Consider the following 23,790-nt stretch of genomic DNA (forward strand, 5'->3'; position numbering starts at 1 on the left):
CCTAGAAGTTCTGGTTACCGGTCCATTTGCAGATACAATTCAAGATACAGTGGTGCCTCACACAACGAACTTAATTGGTTCCAGGAGCAAGTTTGTTATGCGAAAAGTTCGTTATGTGAAACGCGTTTTCCCATAACAATACATGTTAAAAAAAATAATTCGTTCTGTAGCATAAAATATGCTAAGATGACATAAAAAAAGATAAATTTTTTGTTATTATTTTTATTTAGATACATCTAAAAACATAATTGTTTTTTAAAACAACACATCACCTTTCACCTGCCTGTCCTTAATCCAAATTGCTAATAGCCTCTCCATTTCCTCGTGGATTGAAGACCTATGTTTTTCATGAAATAGTTTTGATACTCCTTTGGCTACTTTGGCTGATTTTATTGCATACTTATTTGTCAAAATGGTGAAAATGGTGGTTTTGCTGAGGCCAAACTCTTTGACGAGGTCACACTGTTTTACCCCACATTCACTCCTTCTAATTATTTCCCGTTTCATTTCAACAGAAATCACCTTCCTGCTTTTTTTAGAAGCCATGATATACTGTATAAACAATAATTTTACAGTGAGAGAGGGCAGAGTCTCAGCGGCAAAAACTGGGACTTAACTGTTCATTTTTTTTTTTTTTCTAGCATCGGGGAAGCGGCGAGAGTAGCTCCGCCCCCCCCAACGCATCAGCAGTAGGCGCCGGGCCCCTGCGAGCCGACGGTCCGCCACTGCACAGGGAGCCAGGCGGAGAGAGGGCAGTTAAGCGCGGTGCCTGCGCGGAAGGATGCAGCTCGGGCGACTTCGTTGTGTGAAACGAAGTTCGTTGTAGGAAGCAAGACATGAAGTTCGTTGTGCGCAGCGTTCGCTGTGCGAGGCGTTCGTTATGCGAGGCACCACTGTATTAACTTTGACGTATAAAACCGTACATACAAGTATTCCTGATTATCTGGCATCGTTAATTATTCCATATTCCCCCGTCAAGGGTTCTTTGATCTTTACGGGGCAATAGATTAGTAATCCCACAACCCTCAAAAACAAAATGGGAGAGAATTAGAAATTCAGCATTCTTTGCAATAGCTCCAGCCTTATGGGACTCTTTACCATCTAATTTACGACTGGAATCATCATATTCTCGCTTTCAAACTCTTTTGAAAACTTATCTCTCTGAATGTGCTTTCTGTTAACTTTATATCTAGTAGAGAACACATCTTTGTAGTGATACGAAAGTAGTGTACTATCCTATTTTAATGGCCTTCCTTTTTATATATATATATTTCTAGATCCTAAATCTGTTAATATATTAATCTATTCTATGATCATATCTAAAATCGATTATTGTAACTCTCTTCTAATCAATATAACACATAAAGAAAAAAGACGGCTTCAGATAATTCAAAATACGGCAATAAAACTTATTCATAAAGCGAAAAAATATGATCATGTTACACCACTAATGATTAAATCACACTGGCTTCCTATCTCCCACCGTATTAACTTTAAGATACTATTTTTAGTATTCAAAGTACTAATCTTTAATGAACCACAATTTATGACAAGAATGATTATACCATACAATTCCCCGCGTTCTCTTCGATCATCTTCTTTAAATTTACTAACAGTTCCCTCTTTGAAAATCATTGGCACAGGAAGAAGTGATATGTTTTCTGTTATGGCTCCCAAATTGTGGAATTCACTGCCACATTATATTAGAAATGAAAAAGATCTTACCTCTTTTAAAAAATTATTGAAAACTTTTTTGTTTCAAGACGCTTTTGATGTTTAATAGGCTTTATTTTGGACCCTTCATATTTTGTTATAGATATTAACCCCCTTCCCTCCCTTTCGTCTTTTTCCTTTTTTTTGTAATTTCCAATATAAAATGAATTTGTAACTTTTCCCCCCTTTCCCCCTTCAATCATGTCTGTCTTTAATCTGACTGCAAAAATGTTAGTTGATTTATTTAATTTGTATGTTGGTTTTTTTATATCCAATTGTATGTGAGACCACAAACTGGTGGCTTTTTAAATTGTTCATCGCTTAGAAATTTGTATAAGCGATTCATCAAATGGTAATAAAACTTGAAACTTGACCTTATTTATATATATATATATATATATATATATATATATATATATATATATATATATTATTGTACACCACCTTGAATTGCACTGCAAGTAAGGCGGTATATCACGTTTAATAAACGAACTTATGTAAGGTTAGTATTCAGGGTCGTACCAGCATACCTAATCGGGCAAGGTTATGACTGCCTTTTATGCATTGCAGCTTGCCCAATTGGGTACTGCTGGTGCCTATATGACTTCCAGGACCATCTTGACTCCGCGGACAGTACTGAAGTGGTCAGAGTCGATATTCAGCTGGACACTAGCAGCTTGCCAATTTCAGCCTCAGCATTTTCGGTTGGCCTAACCAATGTCAGCAAAGGCCTATGGGAGATCGTATCATTCATGTCTGATCTCTCAGCATGGTTTAAGTGAGCAGTAGCCTTTCTGGCATGCTTAAACCACACTGAAAATCAGCTTCAGAAATTTAAACAGGTGCCAGGTCCTGACGGAAGTGTCACTTGTATTTTTTTTTTTTTTTAAATCTCTTACTAGGGCATGGGTTAAACCCCTCTAGGTTTTCATGAGAAAAATCTCAGAGGCACCTGGAAACATTCAGGTACAGCTCTCCCTCACTATTCATGGTTTTCCTATTCGCAAATTTGATTATTCGGGGTGGGGTGGGGGGTTACTTCTAAATTTCTTCTAATTTTTATCTATTTGCAGGCTGCCCGAACCTCCCCGGACCTTACCTGGTGGTCTAGCGGTGACGCGGGGCAGGAGCAATGTTTCTACGCTCCTGTCCCATGCAGAGCCATCATCAAAATGGCTGCCCTGAGTTCCCGTTGTAGTCTTGAGACTACAAAGGGAACTCAGAGCAGCCATTTTGATGATGGCTCTGCACAGGGCAGGAGCATAGGAAGATCACTCCTGCCCCACGTCACTGCTAGAACACCAGGTAAGGTCTGGGGATGCAAGAGGGAGGCAGGGATGGGTCAGAGCCGGCCCAAATACTTATTCACGATTTTTCCCTATTCGTGGGCCGGCTCTGCACCTAACCCCCGCAAATACAGAGGGAGAAGTGTATTTGAAAAATTTAGACAAGCAAAAGATGATGTGAGATGGAATAGATGAGAGGAGTACTAGAATGAGTAAGGTAGGGGTGAACTGGAGGTTTATTCTGTGAATTCTGAAGTAGGAGGCATACATTTGCATGTTTAGCCTAAGGATAAAGCAAGGTACTTGTAGCATCTGATGCAGGGCCAGGAGACAAAAGGATGTTTCTTTATTCTGCAATTTATAAATACAACATATAATAATTTTTGTAAATGATGGCAGATAAACACCTCCATGGTCCATCCAGTCTGCCCAGAAAGGTGACCAGGATTGTACCTGCTGCTACCTGCAGTTTATCCCTCTCTCTCCCCCCCCCCCTCCCTCTGACTTTAGGGTTGTAACTTTTGCTTCGTCCAAGTTAACCTCCTCTATGCCCTTTTTTAAAAAAAAAACCAAAAAAACAACTAATGGGTTGATATTGAAAAGAGTTTAACCAGTATTCAGTAACTCTGAATATCACCGCTAACCAGTCATTTCCTAACCGACCAAGTTAAGCGCATGTCTTGGGAATGCTGTCGCGGGAACTCTCAGCAGGCATTTTTATTGAGAAACTAGCAGAGGCATTAGGGATGGTTCCTACCGTGTAGCGGCCACAAGGACAGTTAAAGATAGGCCAAGGGAGGGCCTTCAGTGGTTGAGGGGGCCATCTCAGTGGAACCTGCTCTTTTCCAGGGGTGGAGGCAGGGCAGGTGGCTGGCTTGTTGAGGCCCGATCTCTGTGGAGCAGGGGGGTGGGTAGTGGTGGTGGCAGCCCAGCAAGACCTGCTTTCTCCAGGGAGGAAGACTGTGGACTTGATCTGGTGGTGGTGGGAGACTTGGTCGGCCTCTAATTGGAGGCCATTTTGCCAGAAGAAAATCTACTTATCTAAGGAGGGTGAATTTTTGAAGCCCTGCATTTTTAGGCTATTGGTTCTCATCTCATATGGCTTTCAGTGTAGAGTTTGTGCTGTATTAGCCCTGCCCAAAACCACTTCTGCTCTGTCTGTATCCTTTGGATGACATAACTAACTATTCTGCAATATCACTCATGAAAATATTGACCAGAATAATTCTAATCACTGATCCCGAAGGCACTCTCCTCTGCATATAAATTCCATTTGTCCACCACCTTCTGGAGTCTGCACTCATCCAGTTTCTAATTAGGGCCCACCTCTACACTGCTCAGTTTATATATGTATATAGGACAGTATCAAAGGTTTAAGAAAAAGCCATCCCCATGCACACTTCTTATCTCTATATAAATATATATACAGGACTATATGTGTATGTATATATATTATGACTGGGCATGGCCCTGGCTAGGGCCTTGCCTGGAGCACACCGGCCTCGGCTGAGCGGTAAGGCGAGGCTTGGAGTGTGTGGAGTGGAGGAAAATGCAGTAAACACACAGGTGTTAAGGTGAAAAAAGGAAATGTGCTTTATTTGGATAAACAGTTCAGCACTTGTTATAGTTTTCACAAGATTTCAATGATGGTGAAAAAACAAGAAAACACACATCAAACATAGTTCAATCCATCTTTTCCTTCTGCTGCTTCTGGCTTTCCAAAAAGAAAAACCAAACGTAAGTTGCTTTAAAGCTCAGCTTCTGTGCCTAGAGTTTAATTGACAGTACTTCGAGGAAAACAAGGGAAAAAAACTCCCATAAAGGAACCAGAATTCTAGGTTCCCCACCCACTGAAATCACCAGTAAAAATAAACTGGCTGCCTTACAGGTTTCATGCAGGCAAAAAGAAAACACAGATCAAAACAATATCTTAACAGTCAATTCCAGCAGAAGATGAAACAATCTTCAAAACCCCAAAACTATTCTTCTTTATTAATTAATTAATGTATGGGAGCTTCCGGTTCAGCTCCATAACTTCAGTATCAGCCACATCCCCACACTCTGCAGTTTCCATGCTCCAGGTATCTGCTCCATTACAATATCCTCATAACTAGCATTTACAGTAGTTCAGTATTAGAGGTCTTTACCTGAGCCATAGGTGAGGGAGCTGCTTGCTGCCTTCCAGCCTGTCAATCTGCAGTTGGGAGGTGGTCTGGGCCTCCTTCCCCTTGCTTCCTAACAGCCACTCCCTTTTCTGTTGCATGGCGCTGACTAGCACTCAACCCAGCTGAGCTCCCTTGTCTCAAGCCAGCTAACTTCTGGGTTGCTCTGAGCTGATTAATGCTCATTACACCTGAGCTGCTTGGTCTAACCACTCCAGCCCTGGTTTACTTTGCTCCCACCCTGGGCCATGCTGGGACTGTCAGTTCCTGACCTTTCCCTGTTGTTTGTTGCTTAGGGAAATTAGGACAGGCTTTAGGTGACTTGCCAGTTTTAGAACTGGTGTGTAAAGGATAAAATGGCAAATATATTAGGATCTAATAATGCCAATTGCATGCGCATTTCCACATATATGTCCCTAACTTTAGGTGCAAGTACTTAATACATTATACAGCCTCTTGCATTGTATCTTGCTCTATAAGTCTCTTGCACTGTATTTTCACTGTATAAATATCTTTGCTATATATACAGTCTCTTGCATTGTAAATTTGCATTGTATTTTCGCTGTATAAACACCTATGCTGAATATGTACAGTCCCCTGCATTGTAAACTGCTCTCAACTGCATAGTATATTCCCTTACATTGTATCTTCGCTGTATATGTACAGTCTCTTGCATTGTAAACCGCTCTGAACTGTTTGTGGTACTGCGATATACAAAAATAAAGTTGTTATTATTATTAATAATACCATGTCAAAGACTGGTGTAAATATTGACACTTAAGTCTAGGCAGTTAGGTACATACATGCATGTACATACATGCATGTAACTGCTAGCCACACCCCTTACCCACTCATGCTCTTTAGCAGACACACACAATGGATTTTGTGTGCATAATTTATAGAAAACCAGCTAAGAGCAGTAATGCATGTAATTACTAAATGGTGTCAGTTAGTGCAAATTGTAGCTTATCATTGTTCATTAACACCGATTATTAATTAATTTACATTCACAACTGACTTTGGGCTAGATCAGGGGTGTCCAATGTTGGTCCTCGAGGGCCGCAATCCAGTCGGGTTTTCAGGATTTCCCCAATAAATATGCATGAGATCTCTATATATGCTAATAGATCTCATGCATATTCATTGGGGAAATCCTAAAAATCCGACTGGATTGCGGCCCTCAAGGACCAACATTGGACAACCCTGGGCTAGATGCACTAAAGTCCATCAGTAATACCGACTGGATCGCTGTTGGATGATTCTCTGGCCGACTGTGAAACAGCAATTGATGCACTATCAAGTTTGCATACATATGATTTGCATGCAAACGCAACCGATCACTCAGTGACCGACCAACATATGCGCAGAGCCCTAACAGCAGTGACAGGGGAAGCAGCCTCCTGTCACTGATGTTAGAGCTTCTTTTTTTTTTTAATGGCACAGATGTGTGTCTGTGTGTTACACTCGCACAATCTGCTCCCCCCCCCCCCCAATGAACCCCGCACAACCCCCCCTCCTTGGCAGTGAAAATGGCAAAAGGGATGCCTACTCCCTCCTGCCTGGCTGACTAGCCAACGCCATGCCCCCAACTGGTCCTGTACCCCGCACCACTGACCCTCCAAACCATCCTCTACCCTCCCTCCTTTCTCCTATAAAAAAGGCAGGAGAGATGCCCACTTCCATCTATCACCAGATGCTCCTCCGAACCTCCCCCCAATACCTTTGCTAGGCATTGGGAGCTGGGGAGAAGCATGTCCCTCCAGCTCCAAGCCCCACCCATGGAAAATGATGGGCCTTCTCCTCCCCAGTGCACCATGTGATGCACTGGGAGGAGCCTAAGGCCCTGATTGGCTCAGATGCTTAAGGCCCCTCCCCTTAGGGCCTTAGGTGTCTGAGCCAATCAGGGCTTTAGGCTCTTCCCTCTATATCCCATGTGATGCACGTGAAAGGGTCTAAGGTCTGATGTCTGAACAAATCAGGTCCTTAGGCTCCTTCCTCTGTATCCCGAGGGGCCTAAAGTCCTGATTTACTCAGACATCAGACCCTGGGCCCCTCCCTGTGCATCACATGGTACACCAGGGTGGGGAAGGCCTGTAATTTTCCACGGGCATGGCTTGGAACTGAAGCGACATGCTTCCCCCCCAGCTTCCTCTAGCTCCCAATATCTAGCAAAGCTACCGGGGGGGGGGGGGTTCAGGGGATTCTGGGGTCATTGGGGAGGGCCGTCATCGGTGGTGGGGGACTTTTTTTCACACGCAAAATATCTGTGTCTGAAAAAATTTTTAAAACCCAGTCATTTTCTTCCGATAGCTAAAACCCCTGTTTGTTTGTTTTTTTTGCATAGCCCCGTGATGTTAGTGCATCAATCGTTTGGCTACTTTGCATGGGGTTTTAGCTAATTTGCATGGCTGGATCTGAAAATGGGTGATTGAGGTGAAAAACATGCGGTGAGCCATTTTGTGCATCGGGTTGATAAAAGCGATCGTCTTTAGCGACAATCGCTGAGTTTAGTGCACTTAGCCCTTTGTTCTGTAACTTCTGTGTGCAACTTTATAGAATTTAGGGGACGGCGCATGCTTGGATTTTCATTCTCAGGATAATTCTGCCTGACCTTTCAGATTAAAACAGAAGATCTCAGCGATGTCGTTCAGCCAGGAATGGCACATCGACCATGTCACATGACACAAGGAACACACATGATGCCTGCCAGCCAGGTACCAGGGGTGAGTAACTGTACTGCAGTCACTGAGCTCCCAGTTCAAACTCTGCTCTCACGGTATCTTCTGTTTACAAACCATTCCCTGTGATCACGGCAGGAGAGAAACTCCTGACTTCGTCAACCTTGCAGTTTATTGCCAGCCTCCAGGGCCAGGATATTGTACCTTCAGGGAATCCGTATATCTAGTGTATCAAAGTGCAGACCCTGTGAAAACAAAATAGAGCGAGAACCTCATTTCCCGAGACATTAAGATAGGATTAGAATTATGAATAATCCAGCTCCATGGGTCGGTGATAAAGGTATAGGGTCCCAGTGACTGCAATACATAGGAATGGGTAGATAGGGTTACCAGATTTTATGGACGTAAAATCCGGATCCATAGACCCGGCCTGCCAAGTACTACCCATCCCTGCCCCATTACGCCCATGCCATACCACACCCCAGCCTCGCCCCCCTCAGCCTGCTCATTGATCAGGAGGGCTTGGATGCGACACGACGACCTCGGGCGCACACACACGTGCGACACCACCATGTTGCATCCGCACATGCTCCTCCCGATGCAATCAGCTTTTCAAAACCTGGACAAAGTGCCGGGTTTTGAAAAGCCATCTGAACGCCTGGGCATGCCCTCTATAAAGAGGACATGGCCAGGTCAATCCGGACGTCTGATTACCCTAGGGGCAGAGCCCTGCTCTTGAGATTGGGGCCCACATATAAAGAGGGAGGGCTGCACTCTTGGGATAAGAGCTAATTGTTTCTCGATTCAATATTCTCTTAGGATATGTCATCGCTTCACCCTCTCCAGCAGCTTGTATTGCTCCCCAGCCATCTCCAGTCGGCTTCCCAGTTTCTGCTATCCCAAACGCAGCCCGGACAACAAGGTAAGAGCTTTAACTCTATTTTTGGTAAACCTGACTATAATTCATGTTTACTTTTATGCATATTTGACATTTAGGAGGTTGCACTATGCTGATTCACTTCCTTCCTGAGTAATAGATCCCAAAGCGTATTACTAAATACTGCCCTATCAAAACCAAAACCAATCAAATACGGTGTTTCGCAAGGGGCCCTACTATCCCCTCTACTATTTAATCTCTACATTAGACCTGTCCTTGACATAATCCATAAATACCAAATCTAGGTTCACTCCTTCACTGATGACAACCAACTATATCTTCCACTGGGAGAAAATCATGACTCCGAGATCACAAAGCCCCTCAACTGCCTCTCGGAAATCAAAAACTAGATGTCCATTAACAAATTGCAGCTAAACACCTACAAAACAGAACTCCTTTGGATCCACAAAGAACACTGCATCTACACCTGTCCCTCTCAGTTACCAAAACTGCAAAAGACCAAGCACTCCTCGACTCTAACCTATCACTTTCCAACCACATCTCACAAGTGGTGTCCTCCTCATTCTACTACCTCTGACAACTCCAAAAAATAAGGGACTACTGCACCCAACCTGACTTTACCCAACTTCTATAGGCCTTCATCTTCTCTCTCATGGACTACTGCAATGCACTTTTCATCAGACTGTCAGCAACGAATATATAGCGTCTTCAATGTGTACAAAATGTAGCAATCAGACTTCTAAAGAACCTTCATGCCCATGACTCCATCTCCCTGGCTCTATCATCAGCCCACTGGCTATCCATAGCCAAATGCTGCATCTTTAAGGGAATCATGTCGGTGAACAAGTCCTTGAACACCATGGTGCCCGATTACATGTCATCTAAGCTTCCTCCATACATCCTGAACACTCCGCTCCCAGGAGGAAACACATCTCTAAATACCCTGGTCGTGCCCTCTGACTCCAAAATGCCAGACGACAATCCTACTTCCATTTCATACCAAGCTACTAGAATCAACTGCCCTGACAGATCAGATCCCCTGAAGGGCTTTTGAACTTTAGGAAAGCAAAAATCCCCCCGCCTAAAGTCTGTATGATTAAAAAAGAAAAGTACACTAAATGTAAATTGAATTAGATCCTTTGTATATGTCAAATGAAGATGAACATACTGAGGGGCATTTTCCATAGGATGTATAAGTCTGAGGTTGGACATTTTAGGCAGGAGGTCCACAAACCCAGGAGAAAAAAATGTCCATTTTCAGAGCTGCCAGACGTCTATCTTTTATTTTTGAAAATGACCTAGGTATAAGTTTTGGTCCTTAAGACGTCTGTATTTTTTGGCCATTTTCAAAAATAAAAACGTCCCCATGAAAAATGCACAAAAAACAAGTTTTGTAGATGTACCCAACTACCTTATCTGATCGTGGCAGAGGAATCCCCATCAGCTGAGCCGGTTTCAGAGATTCCTGCTTGCTCAGCTAATGGGGATTCCCCCTGCCAGGATCAGCTGAGCCATGGAGCCCTATAGCCCTGTGCAACTGACTGCATCACTTTCTCTCTCAGAGCTACAAAGTCACTTTTGATACATTTGGAGGGGTACCTCACAGTATAATTAATGCCAACATGGATGAGCAGCATTGGATAATAGTCATTAGGCTTGATGAGTCTTGGCAAACTCTCCATAACATCTTGGATTTTGGCACCAGGCAGAAAGCATACCTCCTGAGACATCATGTCTGGTCTGTAGATGGATGCCTCTGTACCCCTCAGCAAGGAATCACCAACCACCACTAACTTAACCATTACCTTAATGCCTCCTAGTGGTCACTGATCTAGCAACTTTGGCAATTTTAAGCTTTGGTCCTTCCTCTTCATGGGATGCTCTCATCTCCTCCACTTTCCAGGGCTGCATACTGATTTTTCAGTTCAATTTCAAGAGCAGGTGCAGTTGCAGTATCAATCCTCCAGGGTTCTATAATTTGAGTCCAGCTGTCCTTCCTCAGCACAGCCTCTTCTTCTCCACTGCTGGAAGTCTTTGATGCCTCGTGAAATTTCATCGATGTACCTCTCATTCTCATGGATGCTTCTCTGTCTTGCCAACTCCTTTCTCAGTTCCTTTACTTCCTTTATGAGGGATTCAAACTGAAGATAACTTATCAGTCCTTTTGGATACAAACTGTTTCATGTTTTTACGATTGTTCAATAAAGTCTTGGTGTTCTGTACATCATCACTGCAGTCTCTGTTCTTTGTTCTTCATCCCAATATTTGACTGCAGTTGTGTTGGATTTTCTGTTTGCTGTTGCACACGAACCATTCCATCTACTTGGGTAACATTTTCTATCTGCACAGAGACAGAAGTTGTAACCTGGCAAACAGCTTTGGTGTTTCCCAGCACCTGATGGAAAAAAAAGAGAGAATAAAAGCAGAAAAAAAACTACCAAAGTAATGCCCTATTCCTAATTAGCTGAAGAACCTATAAATTAATAGATCAGCTTTGGGACAGGTGGGAGTTGGGGAGGGTGGATGGAAATTAAGCAATAAACAAAGACTTTCCTCAACTTCTATCTGTGCCCTAATCTGATCTAATCTTGTGCTCTAGAAAGCAACCCAAAATACTAATCTAGACTAAGTTGAGAGGAGAGATGAATGTTGAGAGGAGGGATGAATGCAGATTCATTGCTAGAAGAGAAACACTACTACTCATCAAAACTGATTATAGACAGTGAAAATAGTGAAAGAGAGCTGATTCAAGGGTGAAGCATCCGTCCTGTGCCGTGGCTTTGTTGGAATTCAGAGGCAAATAGTTTTGCCCAGTTTTATGAAGAAACAATCATTAGGTTAGCTGGAAGCTGGAGAGGGCATTGGTTAGTAGTGGTTCAGTGAGGAGATTCACTATGGGCAGTGGTGTAGCAAGGGTCCCTCCCCCTTCTCCACCTCACTGTTCCTTCCTGATCCCCCCCCACCACGTGCGTGCACCCTTCCCCCATACCTCTTTAATTTTCCCAGCGAGAGCAACATTATAAACTTGCTGCCCATGTCATGTTGATTCTCTCTCTCTCCCAGAAGTGCCATCAGAAAGAGTTAACACCAATGTCGGCAGCAAGTTCGTGATACTGCTCGTGCCGGAAAAATTAAAGAGTTACGAGGGAAGAGAAGGGAAGGGGCGCAAATGTACAGTAGGGTGGGTCGGGAAGGAGCAGGGGGCAGAAAGTAGGATGGGTGCCGGCGCCCCTACCAAGACGGTGCCCAGTGCGGGCTGTCCCCCCATACTATGCCACTGATTTTGGGTGACGAGATCAAGGTCGAACTTGAGGGTTTACATCCCATTCTGACTGATTGCTTGTAGGAGAAATTTATGTGTGGTGTGGGAGTTTACCATATAGGTGAGTAAATTTGCCAAGGAGCATTGTTTATTAGTGATCTACCTAGAGGATTGGGAGTGGGTGGTAGTTTATTTAGGGGGGGTACTTTTACTAAGCTGCGGTAAGCATTACCACCTGCTTATCACAGCATAAAGAAGCTTACCACAGGATGCACCGAAACGTAATTATATAATGTGCACATGCAAACCACACACTAAATTTTATTTTTCAAAGAGGGGGCATATCTGAGAGATGGAGAATTGGCACCACATGCTGATTAGTGCAAGGTGTTGGTAAGGGCTCACATGCTAATTTTTCTTCATGGCTGCCCACTAATGGCAACATTAGAATATGGCTATTAATTCAGAAAATAATATAAGGTCTAGTTGCTCAATACTTCACTAACTACCTAGAAGACCACAATCTACTTCACCCCTCACAATCAGGGTTCAGAACCAACCATAGCACAGAGACACTACTAGTAACTCTACTAGACACTGCCCGACAGCACCTTAGCAAAGGAAGAAGGATGTTGATAATTCAACTCAATTTATCTGCTGCATTTGACGTGGTAGATCACACCATACTACTTCAGACACCAGACATCTCAGGCATGGTATACAACTGGTTCCAAGGATTCCTCAAAACAAGAACATACAGAGTAAAGACAAACGATCTTAAATCAGACCCCTGGTCTAACCCCTGTGGAGTACCACAAGGGTCACCACTGTCACCTATGCTCTTCAACCTCTTCATATCCTCCCTTGGTATCACCCTAGATAACCTAGACGTAACATCATTCAGCTACGCAGATGACATAACCATACTCCTCCCCTTCGACTCACCAGATCCCACTTCAACAGATAAACTGAAAAAAACACTAGAAGCAGTGGAAAAATGGATGATAGACCATAAACTGAAGCTAAACTCGGACAAAACAAAATTTCTATTGCTTGAAAAGGACAAAACCCCATCCATAACAGAATTAGAAATAAATGTCACCAAATACCCTATACAGTCCGCCCTCAAACTCCTAGGAGTGATGATTGACAGATGCTGCACAATGCAGGTCCAAATCAACAAGACCACTTAAAAAGCATTTTTAACCATGCGCAATCTACGAAAAATAAGAAAATTCTTCGACAAAGAGCAATATAGGCTCATAGTCCAATCCCTAGTCCTAGGTCTAGTGGACTATTGCAATATCCTCTACCTACCATGCCCCACAAACATGGTAAAACAACTACAGACAGTACAAAATACAACCCTTAGATTGATCTACTCACTTGGAAAATTCGACCATATCACCAATGCCTACCTAGATTCACATTGGCTACCTATACAAGCACGAATTTAATTCAAATTATACTGTCTATTATTCAAAGTAATAAACGGCACTGCTCCCACCTACCTAAACAATCGCCTAAATCGGAACCTTATAACCAGACAAAGGAGAACTCAGATCCCATTTTCCTACCCTCCATTCAAAGGTACTCAGTGCAAGATGATGTATGACAACCTACTAGCGACAAGACCCCTCCATCTCCAACTTGCTGACAGCAACGAGCGACTTCAAAACATTTCGAAAAGAAATCAAAACCCTGCTTTTCAAAAAATTTATCCAGATATCTTAACTCTCCCTCTCGTCCTTATCCCCCCCCATGTAAATTTCCCCCTCAACTATCTACCTCTCTTGTAATTTCTCCTCAAAGACTCAACTATGTAACCAGCCCATAAATTGTAATATCTCCTCAATGACTCAATTATGTAACCAGCCCCCCCCCCCCAAAAACTGTAATTTTCCTGGAAATGTCCAGTTATCTTCTAATGTAATCCGCCTAGAACTGCAAGGTACAGGCGGAATAGAAGTCACTAACGTAATGTAATGTCTATTTTCCACCTGTGCTAAAAATGGCTTTAGTGTGCGGGAAAGAGATATGTAAAGGCACACTAATATCCCTTTATAGCACAGCTTAGTAAAAGAAGCCTTTAAGGAGCTATTGACCAACTTCTTGTGTTGCAGGATGGTTTTTTTCATAAGGTTATTGTGGGATGGTGGTTTTTCCAGTAGAACTCAGATAAATAGTGTATTCCCCCTGATGACTTAGACTGCATTCTATACTTAACTCATTGCCCTATGGCAAATATTCTGAGCAGAATTCTTAATTTTAATTTTTTTTTTTGCATAAATTCTCCCAGGATCAGAGCGCTTGTTTTGCTTGTATTGTCAAACTATTGTGGAGCTTTATTGCCACCTGGTGGCTATTTCCATTAGACAGTGCATCTTCCATTGCTATCTAGTAATTTATCCATCTACCAATTTTAATAGTATATGTAAGTAATTATTTGTGTTGATTGAATGGAAAACAAAATCTAAAAAAAAAAAAATTGTTTATTTTGTTAAAAGTACTATCTTTGTTATGTCCTATAAATGGGAATAACAAATCACTCCGTCAGGTCCTGTTGATTCATGTTACAAATTAAGGCCCTCTTTTACTAAGCCATGGTAGATATTTCTACCGCAGCCCAGGAATTCAATTAGCTTCGCAGCAGCACTAGCGCATTTAGCGCTCCAGGTCGCGGTAGAAACTTCTACCACGACTTAGTAAAAGGGGGGTAGATTTGTTGCCCCCAAGACACAAGTAACATGGTGATTTCTCACTACTCGCTTTTATCTTAAGCAATGGAAGAAAATCAATGGAAAAGCTAAGCGACAGTCCATTACCTGACATAACCACAGCTGAGAACTCCCCAGGTTTGACCAAAATTGCCAGTTACATTACTTTGGTTAGTTGAGGTAAGCGGAATATAGCGCTTACTTTACAAGCGATCGTGTGCTTATTCCTTTTCCCCCCTCATTTCTTCAGCAGTCCTTCAGCCGAGCCTCCTCTCTCTATCTCAGCAGCAGCCTGGACTGGGCATGGCATCTCAGGTAAGTAGGATTCAGGGCCCGGAAGCAGGATGGATTTACTTTCTCTGGCTCTGCAACTTTTACCGTATCAAGGATTATAGGAAAAGTGTCTGATGTGAGAGAAGACACATAGGAAGGGGCCACTGAAAAGCTCTCAGCCCAACCAACAAAGTTGGGGAAATCACCGTCGAGGGCTATACACTTAGTCCAGTGATTTTCCACTTTTTTACATAGAAACATAGAAATAGACGGCAGATAAGGGCCACGGCCCATCTAGTCTGCCCACCCTAATGTCCCTCCCCTACCTTTGCCCTGTGAATAGATCCCATGTGCCGATCCCATTTGGCCTTACAATCAGGCACGCTGCTGGCCTCAATCACCTGCAGTGGAAGACTATTCCAGCGATCAACCACCCTTTCAGTGAAAAATAATTTCCTGGTGTCACCTCGTAGTTTCCCGCCCCTGATTTTCCACGGATGCCCTCTTGTTGTCGTGGGACCCTTGAAAAAGAAGATATCTTCCTCTGCCTCAATGCGGCCCGTAAGATACTTGAATGTCTCGATCATGTCCCCCCTCTCTCTGCGCTCCTCGAGTGAGTATAGCTGCAATTTGTCAAGCCGTTCTTCGTATTTTGCCGATGGAATGAAAAAAGCGGAAAGTCACTGGACTAAGGGCTCCTTTTACAAAGGTATGTTAGGGCCTTAACGCGCGGATTAGCACACGCTAAAATGCCCCGCGCGCAAGCCGCTACCACCTCCTCTTGAGCAGGCGGTAGTTTTTTGGGTGGCACGCACTATAGCATGCACTAAATCCAGTGCGTGTGCTAAAAACGCTAGCGCACCTTTGTCAAAGGAGCCCTAAGTGCATAGCCCTCGATGGGGACTGCCCCGACTTTGTTGGTTGAATTGAGAATTTCTCAATGGCCCCTCAAATATACTGTAGAGTTGTATTTCTCAGAATGATCAGGTGGTAGAAAATAATTCACTTTTTTTTCAATTTTGTAAACTTAGGCCCAAATTCTATATATGGTGCCTAAAGTTTTGCACGTATATCGGTATGCCTAGCCGACGTACACACACAGCTTAATTGATTACAGCAGTGGTTCTTAACCTTGTTGGAGGTACTGAACCCCACCAGTTTCATATGCGTGTTCACCTAACCCTTCTTTATTCCCTTAGTTTTGCCGGAGCTAGACTAGAATTACTCAACTTGGCATTGCAAATCATGCAATTAGGACGCTGACTCCCATCACGTTCCGTTATACATGTGAATCCATATTGTACATATTCGTCCGACCACTTTCGTATTTTGCTCGACATAGTTAGTAAGGGATTAAAATATTAAGATAGGTATCACACGACGTACCATCACAACAGTTACATTTCGACTACTGTGCGCATCAAATCCCCTGCAGCACAGATAGGCCAAGCGATGTTGCGTGATCACCTGCAGCCAATTATGGACAAGCGGGGCCTATCATCACGAATCATAAGCGCTTCGGTCACGTTCAATCATCTATCAGTTAAATCACAAATTATGATCAGGAATTGATTGATGTATATAAGGTGTTAGTTACAGATTGATAGATCAAGAAACCGAGTACACGATCAGTCTTGATCAAAATCACTGAATAACTGAGAGATGATTGAACGTGACCGAAGCGCTATATGAGTCGGAGGTGTGTTTTGACCTCCGCCGAACCCGCGAGACTGACTCACCAAACCCCTGGGGTTCGGTCGAACCCAGGTTAAGAACCACTGGATTACAGTGATAGGTCTAATCATGCTGATACTTAGTAATTAGCACCTCATAAATGGCATTGATTGAAATTTACGCACACAACTGGGTAGGCGTGATTCTGTAAAAGTTATGCATCAGTTCAAGTGTGCCCTGCTGATAAGGGGGCATGGTTAGCAGTGGATCGTGGGCATTCTTTTAAGTTATATGCAAGTAAAGAGGAGGGCATGGGGGTTGGTGTGGAAGGAGCAGGGGGGATGGCAGCGAGGAGGGTGCAGCAGGGCACCACTGCCCTGGGCACCTCGTACCCTCGCTAAGCCGCTGAGCTGAGCAGAGAGAGAGGAGATATTCAGACTTGGAGAAAGACATAGTGACAGTTCAATTACTGTATTATTATTATTTATTGACTTGTTATCTCGCCTTTACCATCCAAGGCGGCTTACAATACTAAAACAATAAAAATAAAATGAAAGGAACACCAATAATACTGTAAATAGAAAAGAAGGCAATATAGTTATCCATCCATTCATCTTCACATATACATCCATTCTTCCCATCATTAAAAATATTGCTGTTGTCTTCAAAGAAAACCCAGTGGTCAAATGTCAAACTTATTTCTTAGTGTGAGAATTATTAATCAGGCACAATGGGAATATTTAATTCTAACTTTATTGTGGGTTTTTGTTTTTTTTTAACAGGCAGTAGGGCGCCCAGGGCTTCCTGTGTCCTCTTTGGAGCCTCATCTTGAGATGTCACAGCATTTGCCAATCTCTAAACACCTGCCATCCTCAGCAGCACCAGAGGAGCCCAATGACCTTGAGGAGCTAGAGAAATTTGCAAAGACATTTAAGCAGAGACGAATCAAACTTGGATTTACTCAGGTGCTGCAGGAGAAAAATTAGGGGATGGGGCGAGAGATAGAGATTACACAAACAGATGAGATGTTAAGGCACTTAAGGAGGTGAAGGATAGGGGGAGGCACAGCTGAAGAAAAAGCATGTGAAAACACACAGTAGAGGGGAAGGATATAGAAATAATAATAATAATAATTTTATTTTTCTATACCGCCATATCACATAGTTCTAGGCGGTTCACATACAGTAAAAAAAATTATACAATCAGTAAGTAGAATACAATTGACAAAAAATGTGTTAAAATCAAACTAAAATAAACAAACTATAAAAACAATGTACTATTTACCAATCAGGATTCTAAAACACCAATTTACAAATTTATCAAACAAATAAATTTTTAGCAGCTTCCTAAAGGACATATCTGAATGAGCCTGAGAAATTATGTTACATAACCATAAGGGGATGGGGAGGATACAGAAAGCACAGGCAAGGAAAACTGGAAGATGCAGGAGAGGGTTGGAAGTAGAGAATGACATGGTGACAAAATTCATCACCGTTCCCGTCCCCGCAGATATCCGCGGGAAATAATCCCATGTAATTTTGTAGTGTCTATTTCAACCTCAGTCCTTCTACCCCAGCATTCTTCAACGCAAAGCTTGAGGGTCAGTGGTTGTGCCCAATTATACTCTGATTCTTCCCTCTCTCCTTAAAGAATGACTTGAAGATGGTTTCCCGCGGTTATCCACGGGGATGGGAATGGTGATGAATTTTGTCACCGTGTCATTCTCTAGTTGGAAGTATGAATGTGTAACAAGTGCTTAGAACCCATCCTGATCTGACAGTGTGTTCGGGCAGGATCCTACAGGTATGAATACATAGCAAGATGCTTCTGGGTCTTCTGGAGACTGATGATAGAGGTCAGCCACTGCAGCATGCATTTATATAATGCATTTAGAGCAAATTGTTTATAACATGATTATCTGCTCAATTAAAGCACACAACAAATTAAGCATAAAATCACAGTTGTACACTACAAAAACTTTACTAATCCATCCCTCCTTCCCTACTAAAGAACACTATCTATCATCAAATGGCGCTTTACCAACCTCTAATCACATTGACTCTCAATTTACTGAAAAAAAAGGCTTGGCTAAGTTCCCAGCCCTTAACCTTCGACTGAAATACTACAGTTCCACAGAAATTGAATTCCTCATTTGTGGTCCCATGAAGAACACACAGATGTGTACATCGATGTCTACTCGTGTGAGGGACCACGGGGAGCAACTGCTGTGAAGATAATAGATCCCCCTGATATGTAAGACAGTACAAGGAAGCTGGCAGGCATTCTGGAGGGTTAAGTCTTTTCCGGCTAAGCTTTTCAAAGTTGTTTATCCTCAGAACAACTTTGTTTTGGAGGTTCACTTTTTTGTCCAGGCAATTTTCTTCTCCTTTAGTTGTCGAATTTCTAAACAGGAAATTTTTCTCTGTGGGGCTTACAATGTTACGAGGTTAGTCCCTTATTTAACCCCTGTCCATCTAACCCAGCAATTGTAGCGCCAGTCCTTAAAATTAGAGGAAACTCCCAAAACAATCTTAGAAACTCTGATCAAAGAGGTCTCAAAATCCAAAATATATTGCAAATTCTCCGTCAATGAACAATAAATTTATCATATACCCTTCATCTATATATTATATATTGTAGGGGGAGTCCTCAGTTATTGGTACACTGCACTTAAAATCCAATGTGTTGGAGGAATGAAACAGCAATATGTTTACAATAACTCTCCTAGACTCTGCTTGGCATTCAAGCTTATGTCCAATAACATTCTTGGACTCCCCTATTGTAAACACCCATAGTGTGAAAAAATGTATGATTCAATTCATGTGCATCCAGCTTTTTCTACTTCGTCCCACAGATTTCTTTTGTAAGAGGTAACCAACAATTTAAATGATCTCTTCCTTCCAAAAAAAGGATTAAAGGAGTCAAGATTTTTAGTCAATCTCTGACCTTGAAGTTTTCTCAACTTTGGAATGATCTTCCATTTCTTTTAAGGAGTTCCGGCTCACTTCAATTTTTTCACAAATCTTTAAAAACTACTTTATTTGCTAAACACTTTGAAAATTAATTTCCTGAAATTTAGTCTTATTTTTATGGTTTTTATTTGTTAAGAGAATTATTGTAAACCGAGTAGAGCTTTCTTAGAATGATGACTCGGTATATAAATCCAAGCTTTAGATTAGATTAGATTGACCTCTCTATAAAATAAACATCCCATGTAAAAATTTCTAATCCACTTATCTGCAAATATAAAGATCCATTGACCAAAGTTGTTATACCAATGAAACAACCGTGCTTCATTGGTATAACAATTTTGGTCAGCGGATCATTATATCTGCAGATAAGTGGATTAAAAATTTTTACATGGGAATTGAATCATACAATTTTTCACACAAGGAGTTTTTATAATAGGGGAGTCTGGGGATGTTATTGGGCTTAAGCTTGAACGCTCAGCAGAGTCTAGGAGCGTTATGGTAAGCATATTGTCATTTCAGTACTCCAGAACATTGAAGGGCAATACTATAGGTGCGTAAAAGGCACAACAAAAGGGAAAACTTCAATATCAAAGAACCCCAAAGAAAAATCCTAAAAATAAAAGCAGGAACAAAACAGCAAAATTAAACAAGCCCAACAAAAATAACGCAAAAAGAAAATTAAAAATAAAATACCCTCAGTCAGCTTCTAATTCCATGTCCCCAGTCAAGCTAGGCCGGTACCACAACTCCTCCACTTCAGTTTTCCTGCTCCTGAAAGGCTGGAATTAAATGCCAGCCCACTCTGAGGGCTTCCATGGGACTCCAGAAGAAGTCGTGGGCTGCAGAGGCTCTAGGCTGAAAGCTGGGTGCAAGAGGCATTCTCTACTGCAATGCCAGCCATAAATGCTGGTTCATTTCAGATGACCCTTTTTTGGATTGTAGATCACACATCAGAGTCCCTCCATGCTGCTGTGTTGAACCAGCTGATAGAATCCCCAGGAAGAGAAGTTAGGAGAGATGAAAGAACCTGGTGCGTTTTTTCCTTGTCACTTGTGACTCTGCATATGTGCCCTGGTCTGACTGATATTTATCACTGTGGAATGATGGCGGGATCTCCTTCATCTTTCCCCCTCAGCTCTGGTCACCCAAGAGTCATTTATGATTAGAGCTGATGATTTCCAGAATTCAGGCATTAAAGCAGATGAGCATCATAATAATATAATCGTATAATTTTATTGTAAACTGCTTTGATTTGCTTGGTAAGATAGGCATTGTATCAAATGTAATCAACGCTAAGCTTTTTCCATTCATACAAACTGCACAGTGTCCATGCTGTATGGATAAATAAGAACATGTCTTAGCTTCCAAATAACGCTTGGCTTTCATCTCTCTGCAGGGTGATGTTGGCCTGGCAATGGGGAAACTGTATGGGAATGACTTCAGCCAAACCACCATCTCTCGCTTTGAGGCCCTCAACCTGAGCTTTAAAAACATGTGTAAACTGAAACCACTGTTGGAAAAGTGGCTGAGTGATGCAGGTGAGTTATGTAGGAGCAGGAACAGGTGGGGAATGAGTGTGGAGAATTATGTATATGAGACCATAGGCATCGGAACAGGGGGAGACACAGGTGCCTTGGCACCTCCAAAATTTTCCTTTCCTCTCTACGTGTGAGTCGTTTGGTTTTGTTTTTTTTTTGTTTTGTTTTTTACTGTACTCCCCCAGGACGGTGACTTCCATCTGCATATCGAGCATCACACAGCTGTCCAGAAGTTCAGAGGGGGTGGAAACCAGCCAGCTTTGAGCATGTGCAAATGCTTAAGGTTTGTTCCAAATGGCCAAGTGATGCTTCTTTCGCAGATGGTAGAGTCGCTGACCTGAGCAAGCAAGGTATAAAATAAACACTTTATGGCAGCAGCAGTGGCAGGGAATAAAATACTGAAAGGGGAGAGAAGGAGAAACATGCTGAAGAGGGGAAATGGGGGGGGGATGGAGAGAGGTGCTGAAAAGGGGAAGAAAGACGCTGGAGATGGGGAGGAGGGAGGAAGGAATGGAGAGAAATGCTGAAGACCACGTGGTAGAGACAGGAAAGAGAGTACGGAATAAGAAAATGCTAGACGCCATGGGAGGGGAATTGAGAGGGGGGGAGGGCAGGAGATAGATACTGGACGCTATGAAGGGGAATTATGGGATGGTAGGGAAAGAGGGGATGGTAGGGAATGAAGTGGGGTTAGGAACAGAACTTAGGCACCCCAAACAAAAGAGCCTTCTGCTGCTCCTGTATGAGACACAAGGCGGGGAATAGGTGGGTGATACATGTCACTCAGAACATCCTGTGGGGGATGTGTGACCATGTGCAAAGACTAGAGTTACCAGAATTCCTCTTTTAAAAAAGAGGATACTTGGGCCCACCTGTTCTGCCCCCAACCTCGCCACATTCCACCCCCCCAGACCCTCCCCCATACGAACCTCCTGTCTCCATCCCCGAGCTCGGGCCCACGACTGGAGGTCCTCCGTGCATGCGCAGACATCACCACGATGACATCATGCACCCATGCATGTGACATCATTGTGTCAATGTCTGCGCATGCGCAGAGGCCCTCAAGATGCGGCCCCGAGCTCGGGGACTTCCAAAACCCAGACAAATTGCTGGATTTCGGAAATCCCTCTGGGCACCTGGACAGTGCTCTGAAAAGAGGGCATGTCCGGTTCTCCCGGACATCTGGTAGCCCTAGCTTCATTTGCATAAGTTAAGAGGGACTGAAAAGTGGAGTTATCATAGTGCAGGCCCTGGTGTTACTCACCTATTCCCTGCCTTGTGTCTCATATGTGAGATATAGGGCTGAAAGTAACTGTACATCATGGATTTAAGGGTAAGTCTACATATGAGAAACAAAGCTTGGAATAGTTAGTTGTGAGGCACAGGTAAGGTGAGTGACACACGAGACTCAGCATTGTGTGTAAAAGAGTGAAAACATATGAAACTGCACTGGGTTTGGTGAGTGACACAGATAAAATTCAGTACTGGGTGTAAGTGATTCATGTAGAATGAAGAGCTAAGAGAAGGGCCATATTTCTACGGTGTCAGGTCAAAAGCGCGCCGCGACAAAGGCGCGCCCAGACAATTGAGCGCAGCGCAGAGGCGTGCGCCGCTCTAAATTACTGTTTTTAGGGCTCCGACGGGGGGGCGTGGGGGGGAACCCCCCCCCACTTTACTTAATAGACATCGCGCCGCGTTGTGGAGGCGTTGTGGGGGGTGTGGGGGGTTGTAACCCCCCACATTTTACTGAAAACTTAACGTTTTCCCTGTTTTTAGAGAAAAAGTTCAGTTTACCGTAAAATGTGGAGGGTTACAACCCCCCAAACCCCCCATAACGCCGGCGCGATGTCTATTAAGTAAACTGGGGGGGTTCCCCAACAAAACCCCCTGTCGGAGCCCTTAAAAACTGTAATTTTGTGTGGCGCGCGCCTCCGCGCTGTGCTCAATTGTCGGCGCGCGCTTTTGTCTTTCGCGCCGTTGTCTATGAACCTATTTCTACTGTGAGTAGGCAACAGGGAAAGGGAAGTTATTCACTCCTCTCCCTGAATTGTCACTTCCCAGAATCTGCCCTGCTCTCTTACGTACCCTCCCCCCCTTTTATAAAAGCGTAGCGTGATTTTTAGCACCGGCCGTGGTGGTAACAGCTCCTATGCGCTACACTTTTGTAAAAGAGGTGTGTGTGTGTGGGGGGGGGGTATTTCAGTGCAGTTCAGCAATTTGGTCACATTGTTAACAAAATTCAGCTTGGAGCTTGCCTAGGCCTGGTGGCACTCCACCTTTTCCCCTCTCATGCCTTCCTGTTACTATAGAAGCTATGCACTGGAATAGGAAGGGTGGAACACTGCCAGACCTGGGCAGGCTCTATTACCGCTATGCTCAGGCAATGGATGGTTGAAATATACAGTAGCACCAGACATAAACAGAGGCATTAAGGGGAGGAAACATGCTGGCACCTATCAAAATTTGGCACTGAAGCTATTCTCTGAGCATAAATCCGGGATTGGTAGGCTTCAAAGGGTAATGGTGAACGGCACCCCCTCTGAAATGACAGAGGTGATCAGTGGAGTGCCCCAAGGCTCGGTCTTGGGCCCGATCCTATTCAACATCTTCATAAGTA

At 43.2% G+C, this 23,790-nt stretch overlaps 1 protein-coding gene across 4 annotated transcripts in view; it reads left to right on the forward strand.

The window, feature by feature from the left end:
* The window catches only part of POU2F3 (POU class 2 homeobox 3), a 67,182-nt gene that overhangs the window by 31,716 nt on the left and 11,676 nt on the right, over positions 1-23,790 (forward strand). For 3 of the 4 annotated variants that reach the window (XM_033918150.1, XM_033918147.1, XM_033918149.1), the window contains exons 4-8: positions 7,780-7,884; positions 8,659-8,761; positions 14,967-15,031; positions 17,446-17,628; positions 21,032-21,173. In XM_033918150.1, coding sequence (XP_033774041.1) covers positions 7,780-7,884; positions 8,659-8,761; positions 14,967-15,031; positions 17,446-17,628; positions 21,032-21,173 — 598 coding nt within the window. The remainder of the gene's footprint in view (positions 1-7,779; positions 7,885-8,658; positions 8,762-14,966; positions 15,032-17,445; positions 17,629-21,031; positions 21,174-23,790) is intronic. The other variant, XM_033918148.1, reaches the window with a different exon arrangement.

The sequence above is a fragment of the Geotrypetes seraphini genome, chromosome 13 (assembly GCF_902459505.1).
Source record: "Geotrypetes seraphini chromosome 13, aGeoSer1.1, whole genome shotgun sequence".
Lineage (NCBI taxonomy): Eukaryota > Metazoa > Chordata > Amphibia > Gymnophiona > Dermophiidae > Geotrypetes > Geotrypetes seraphini.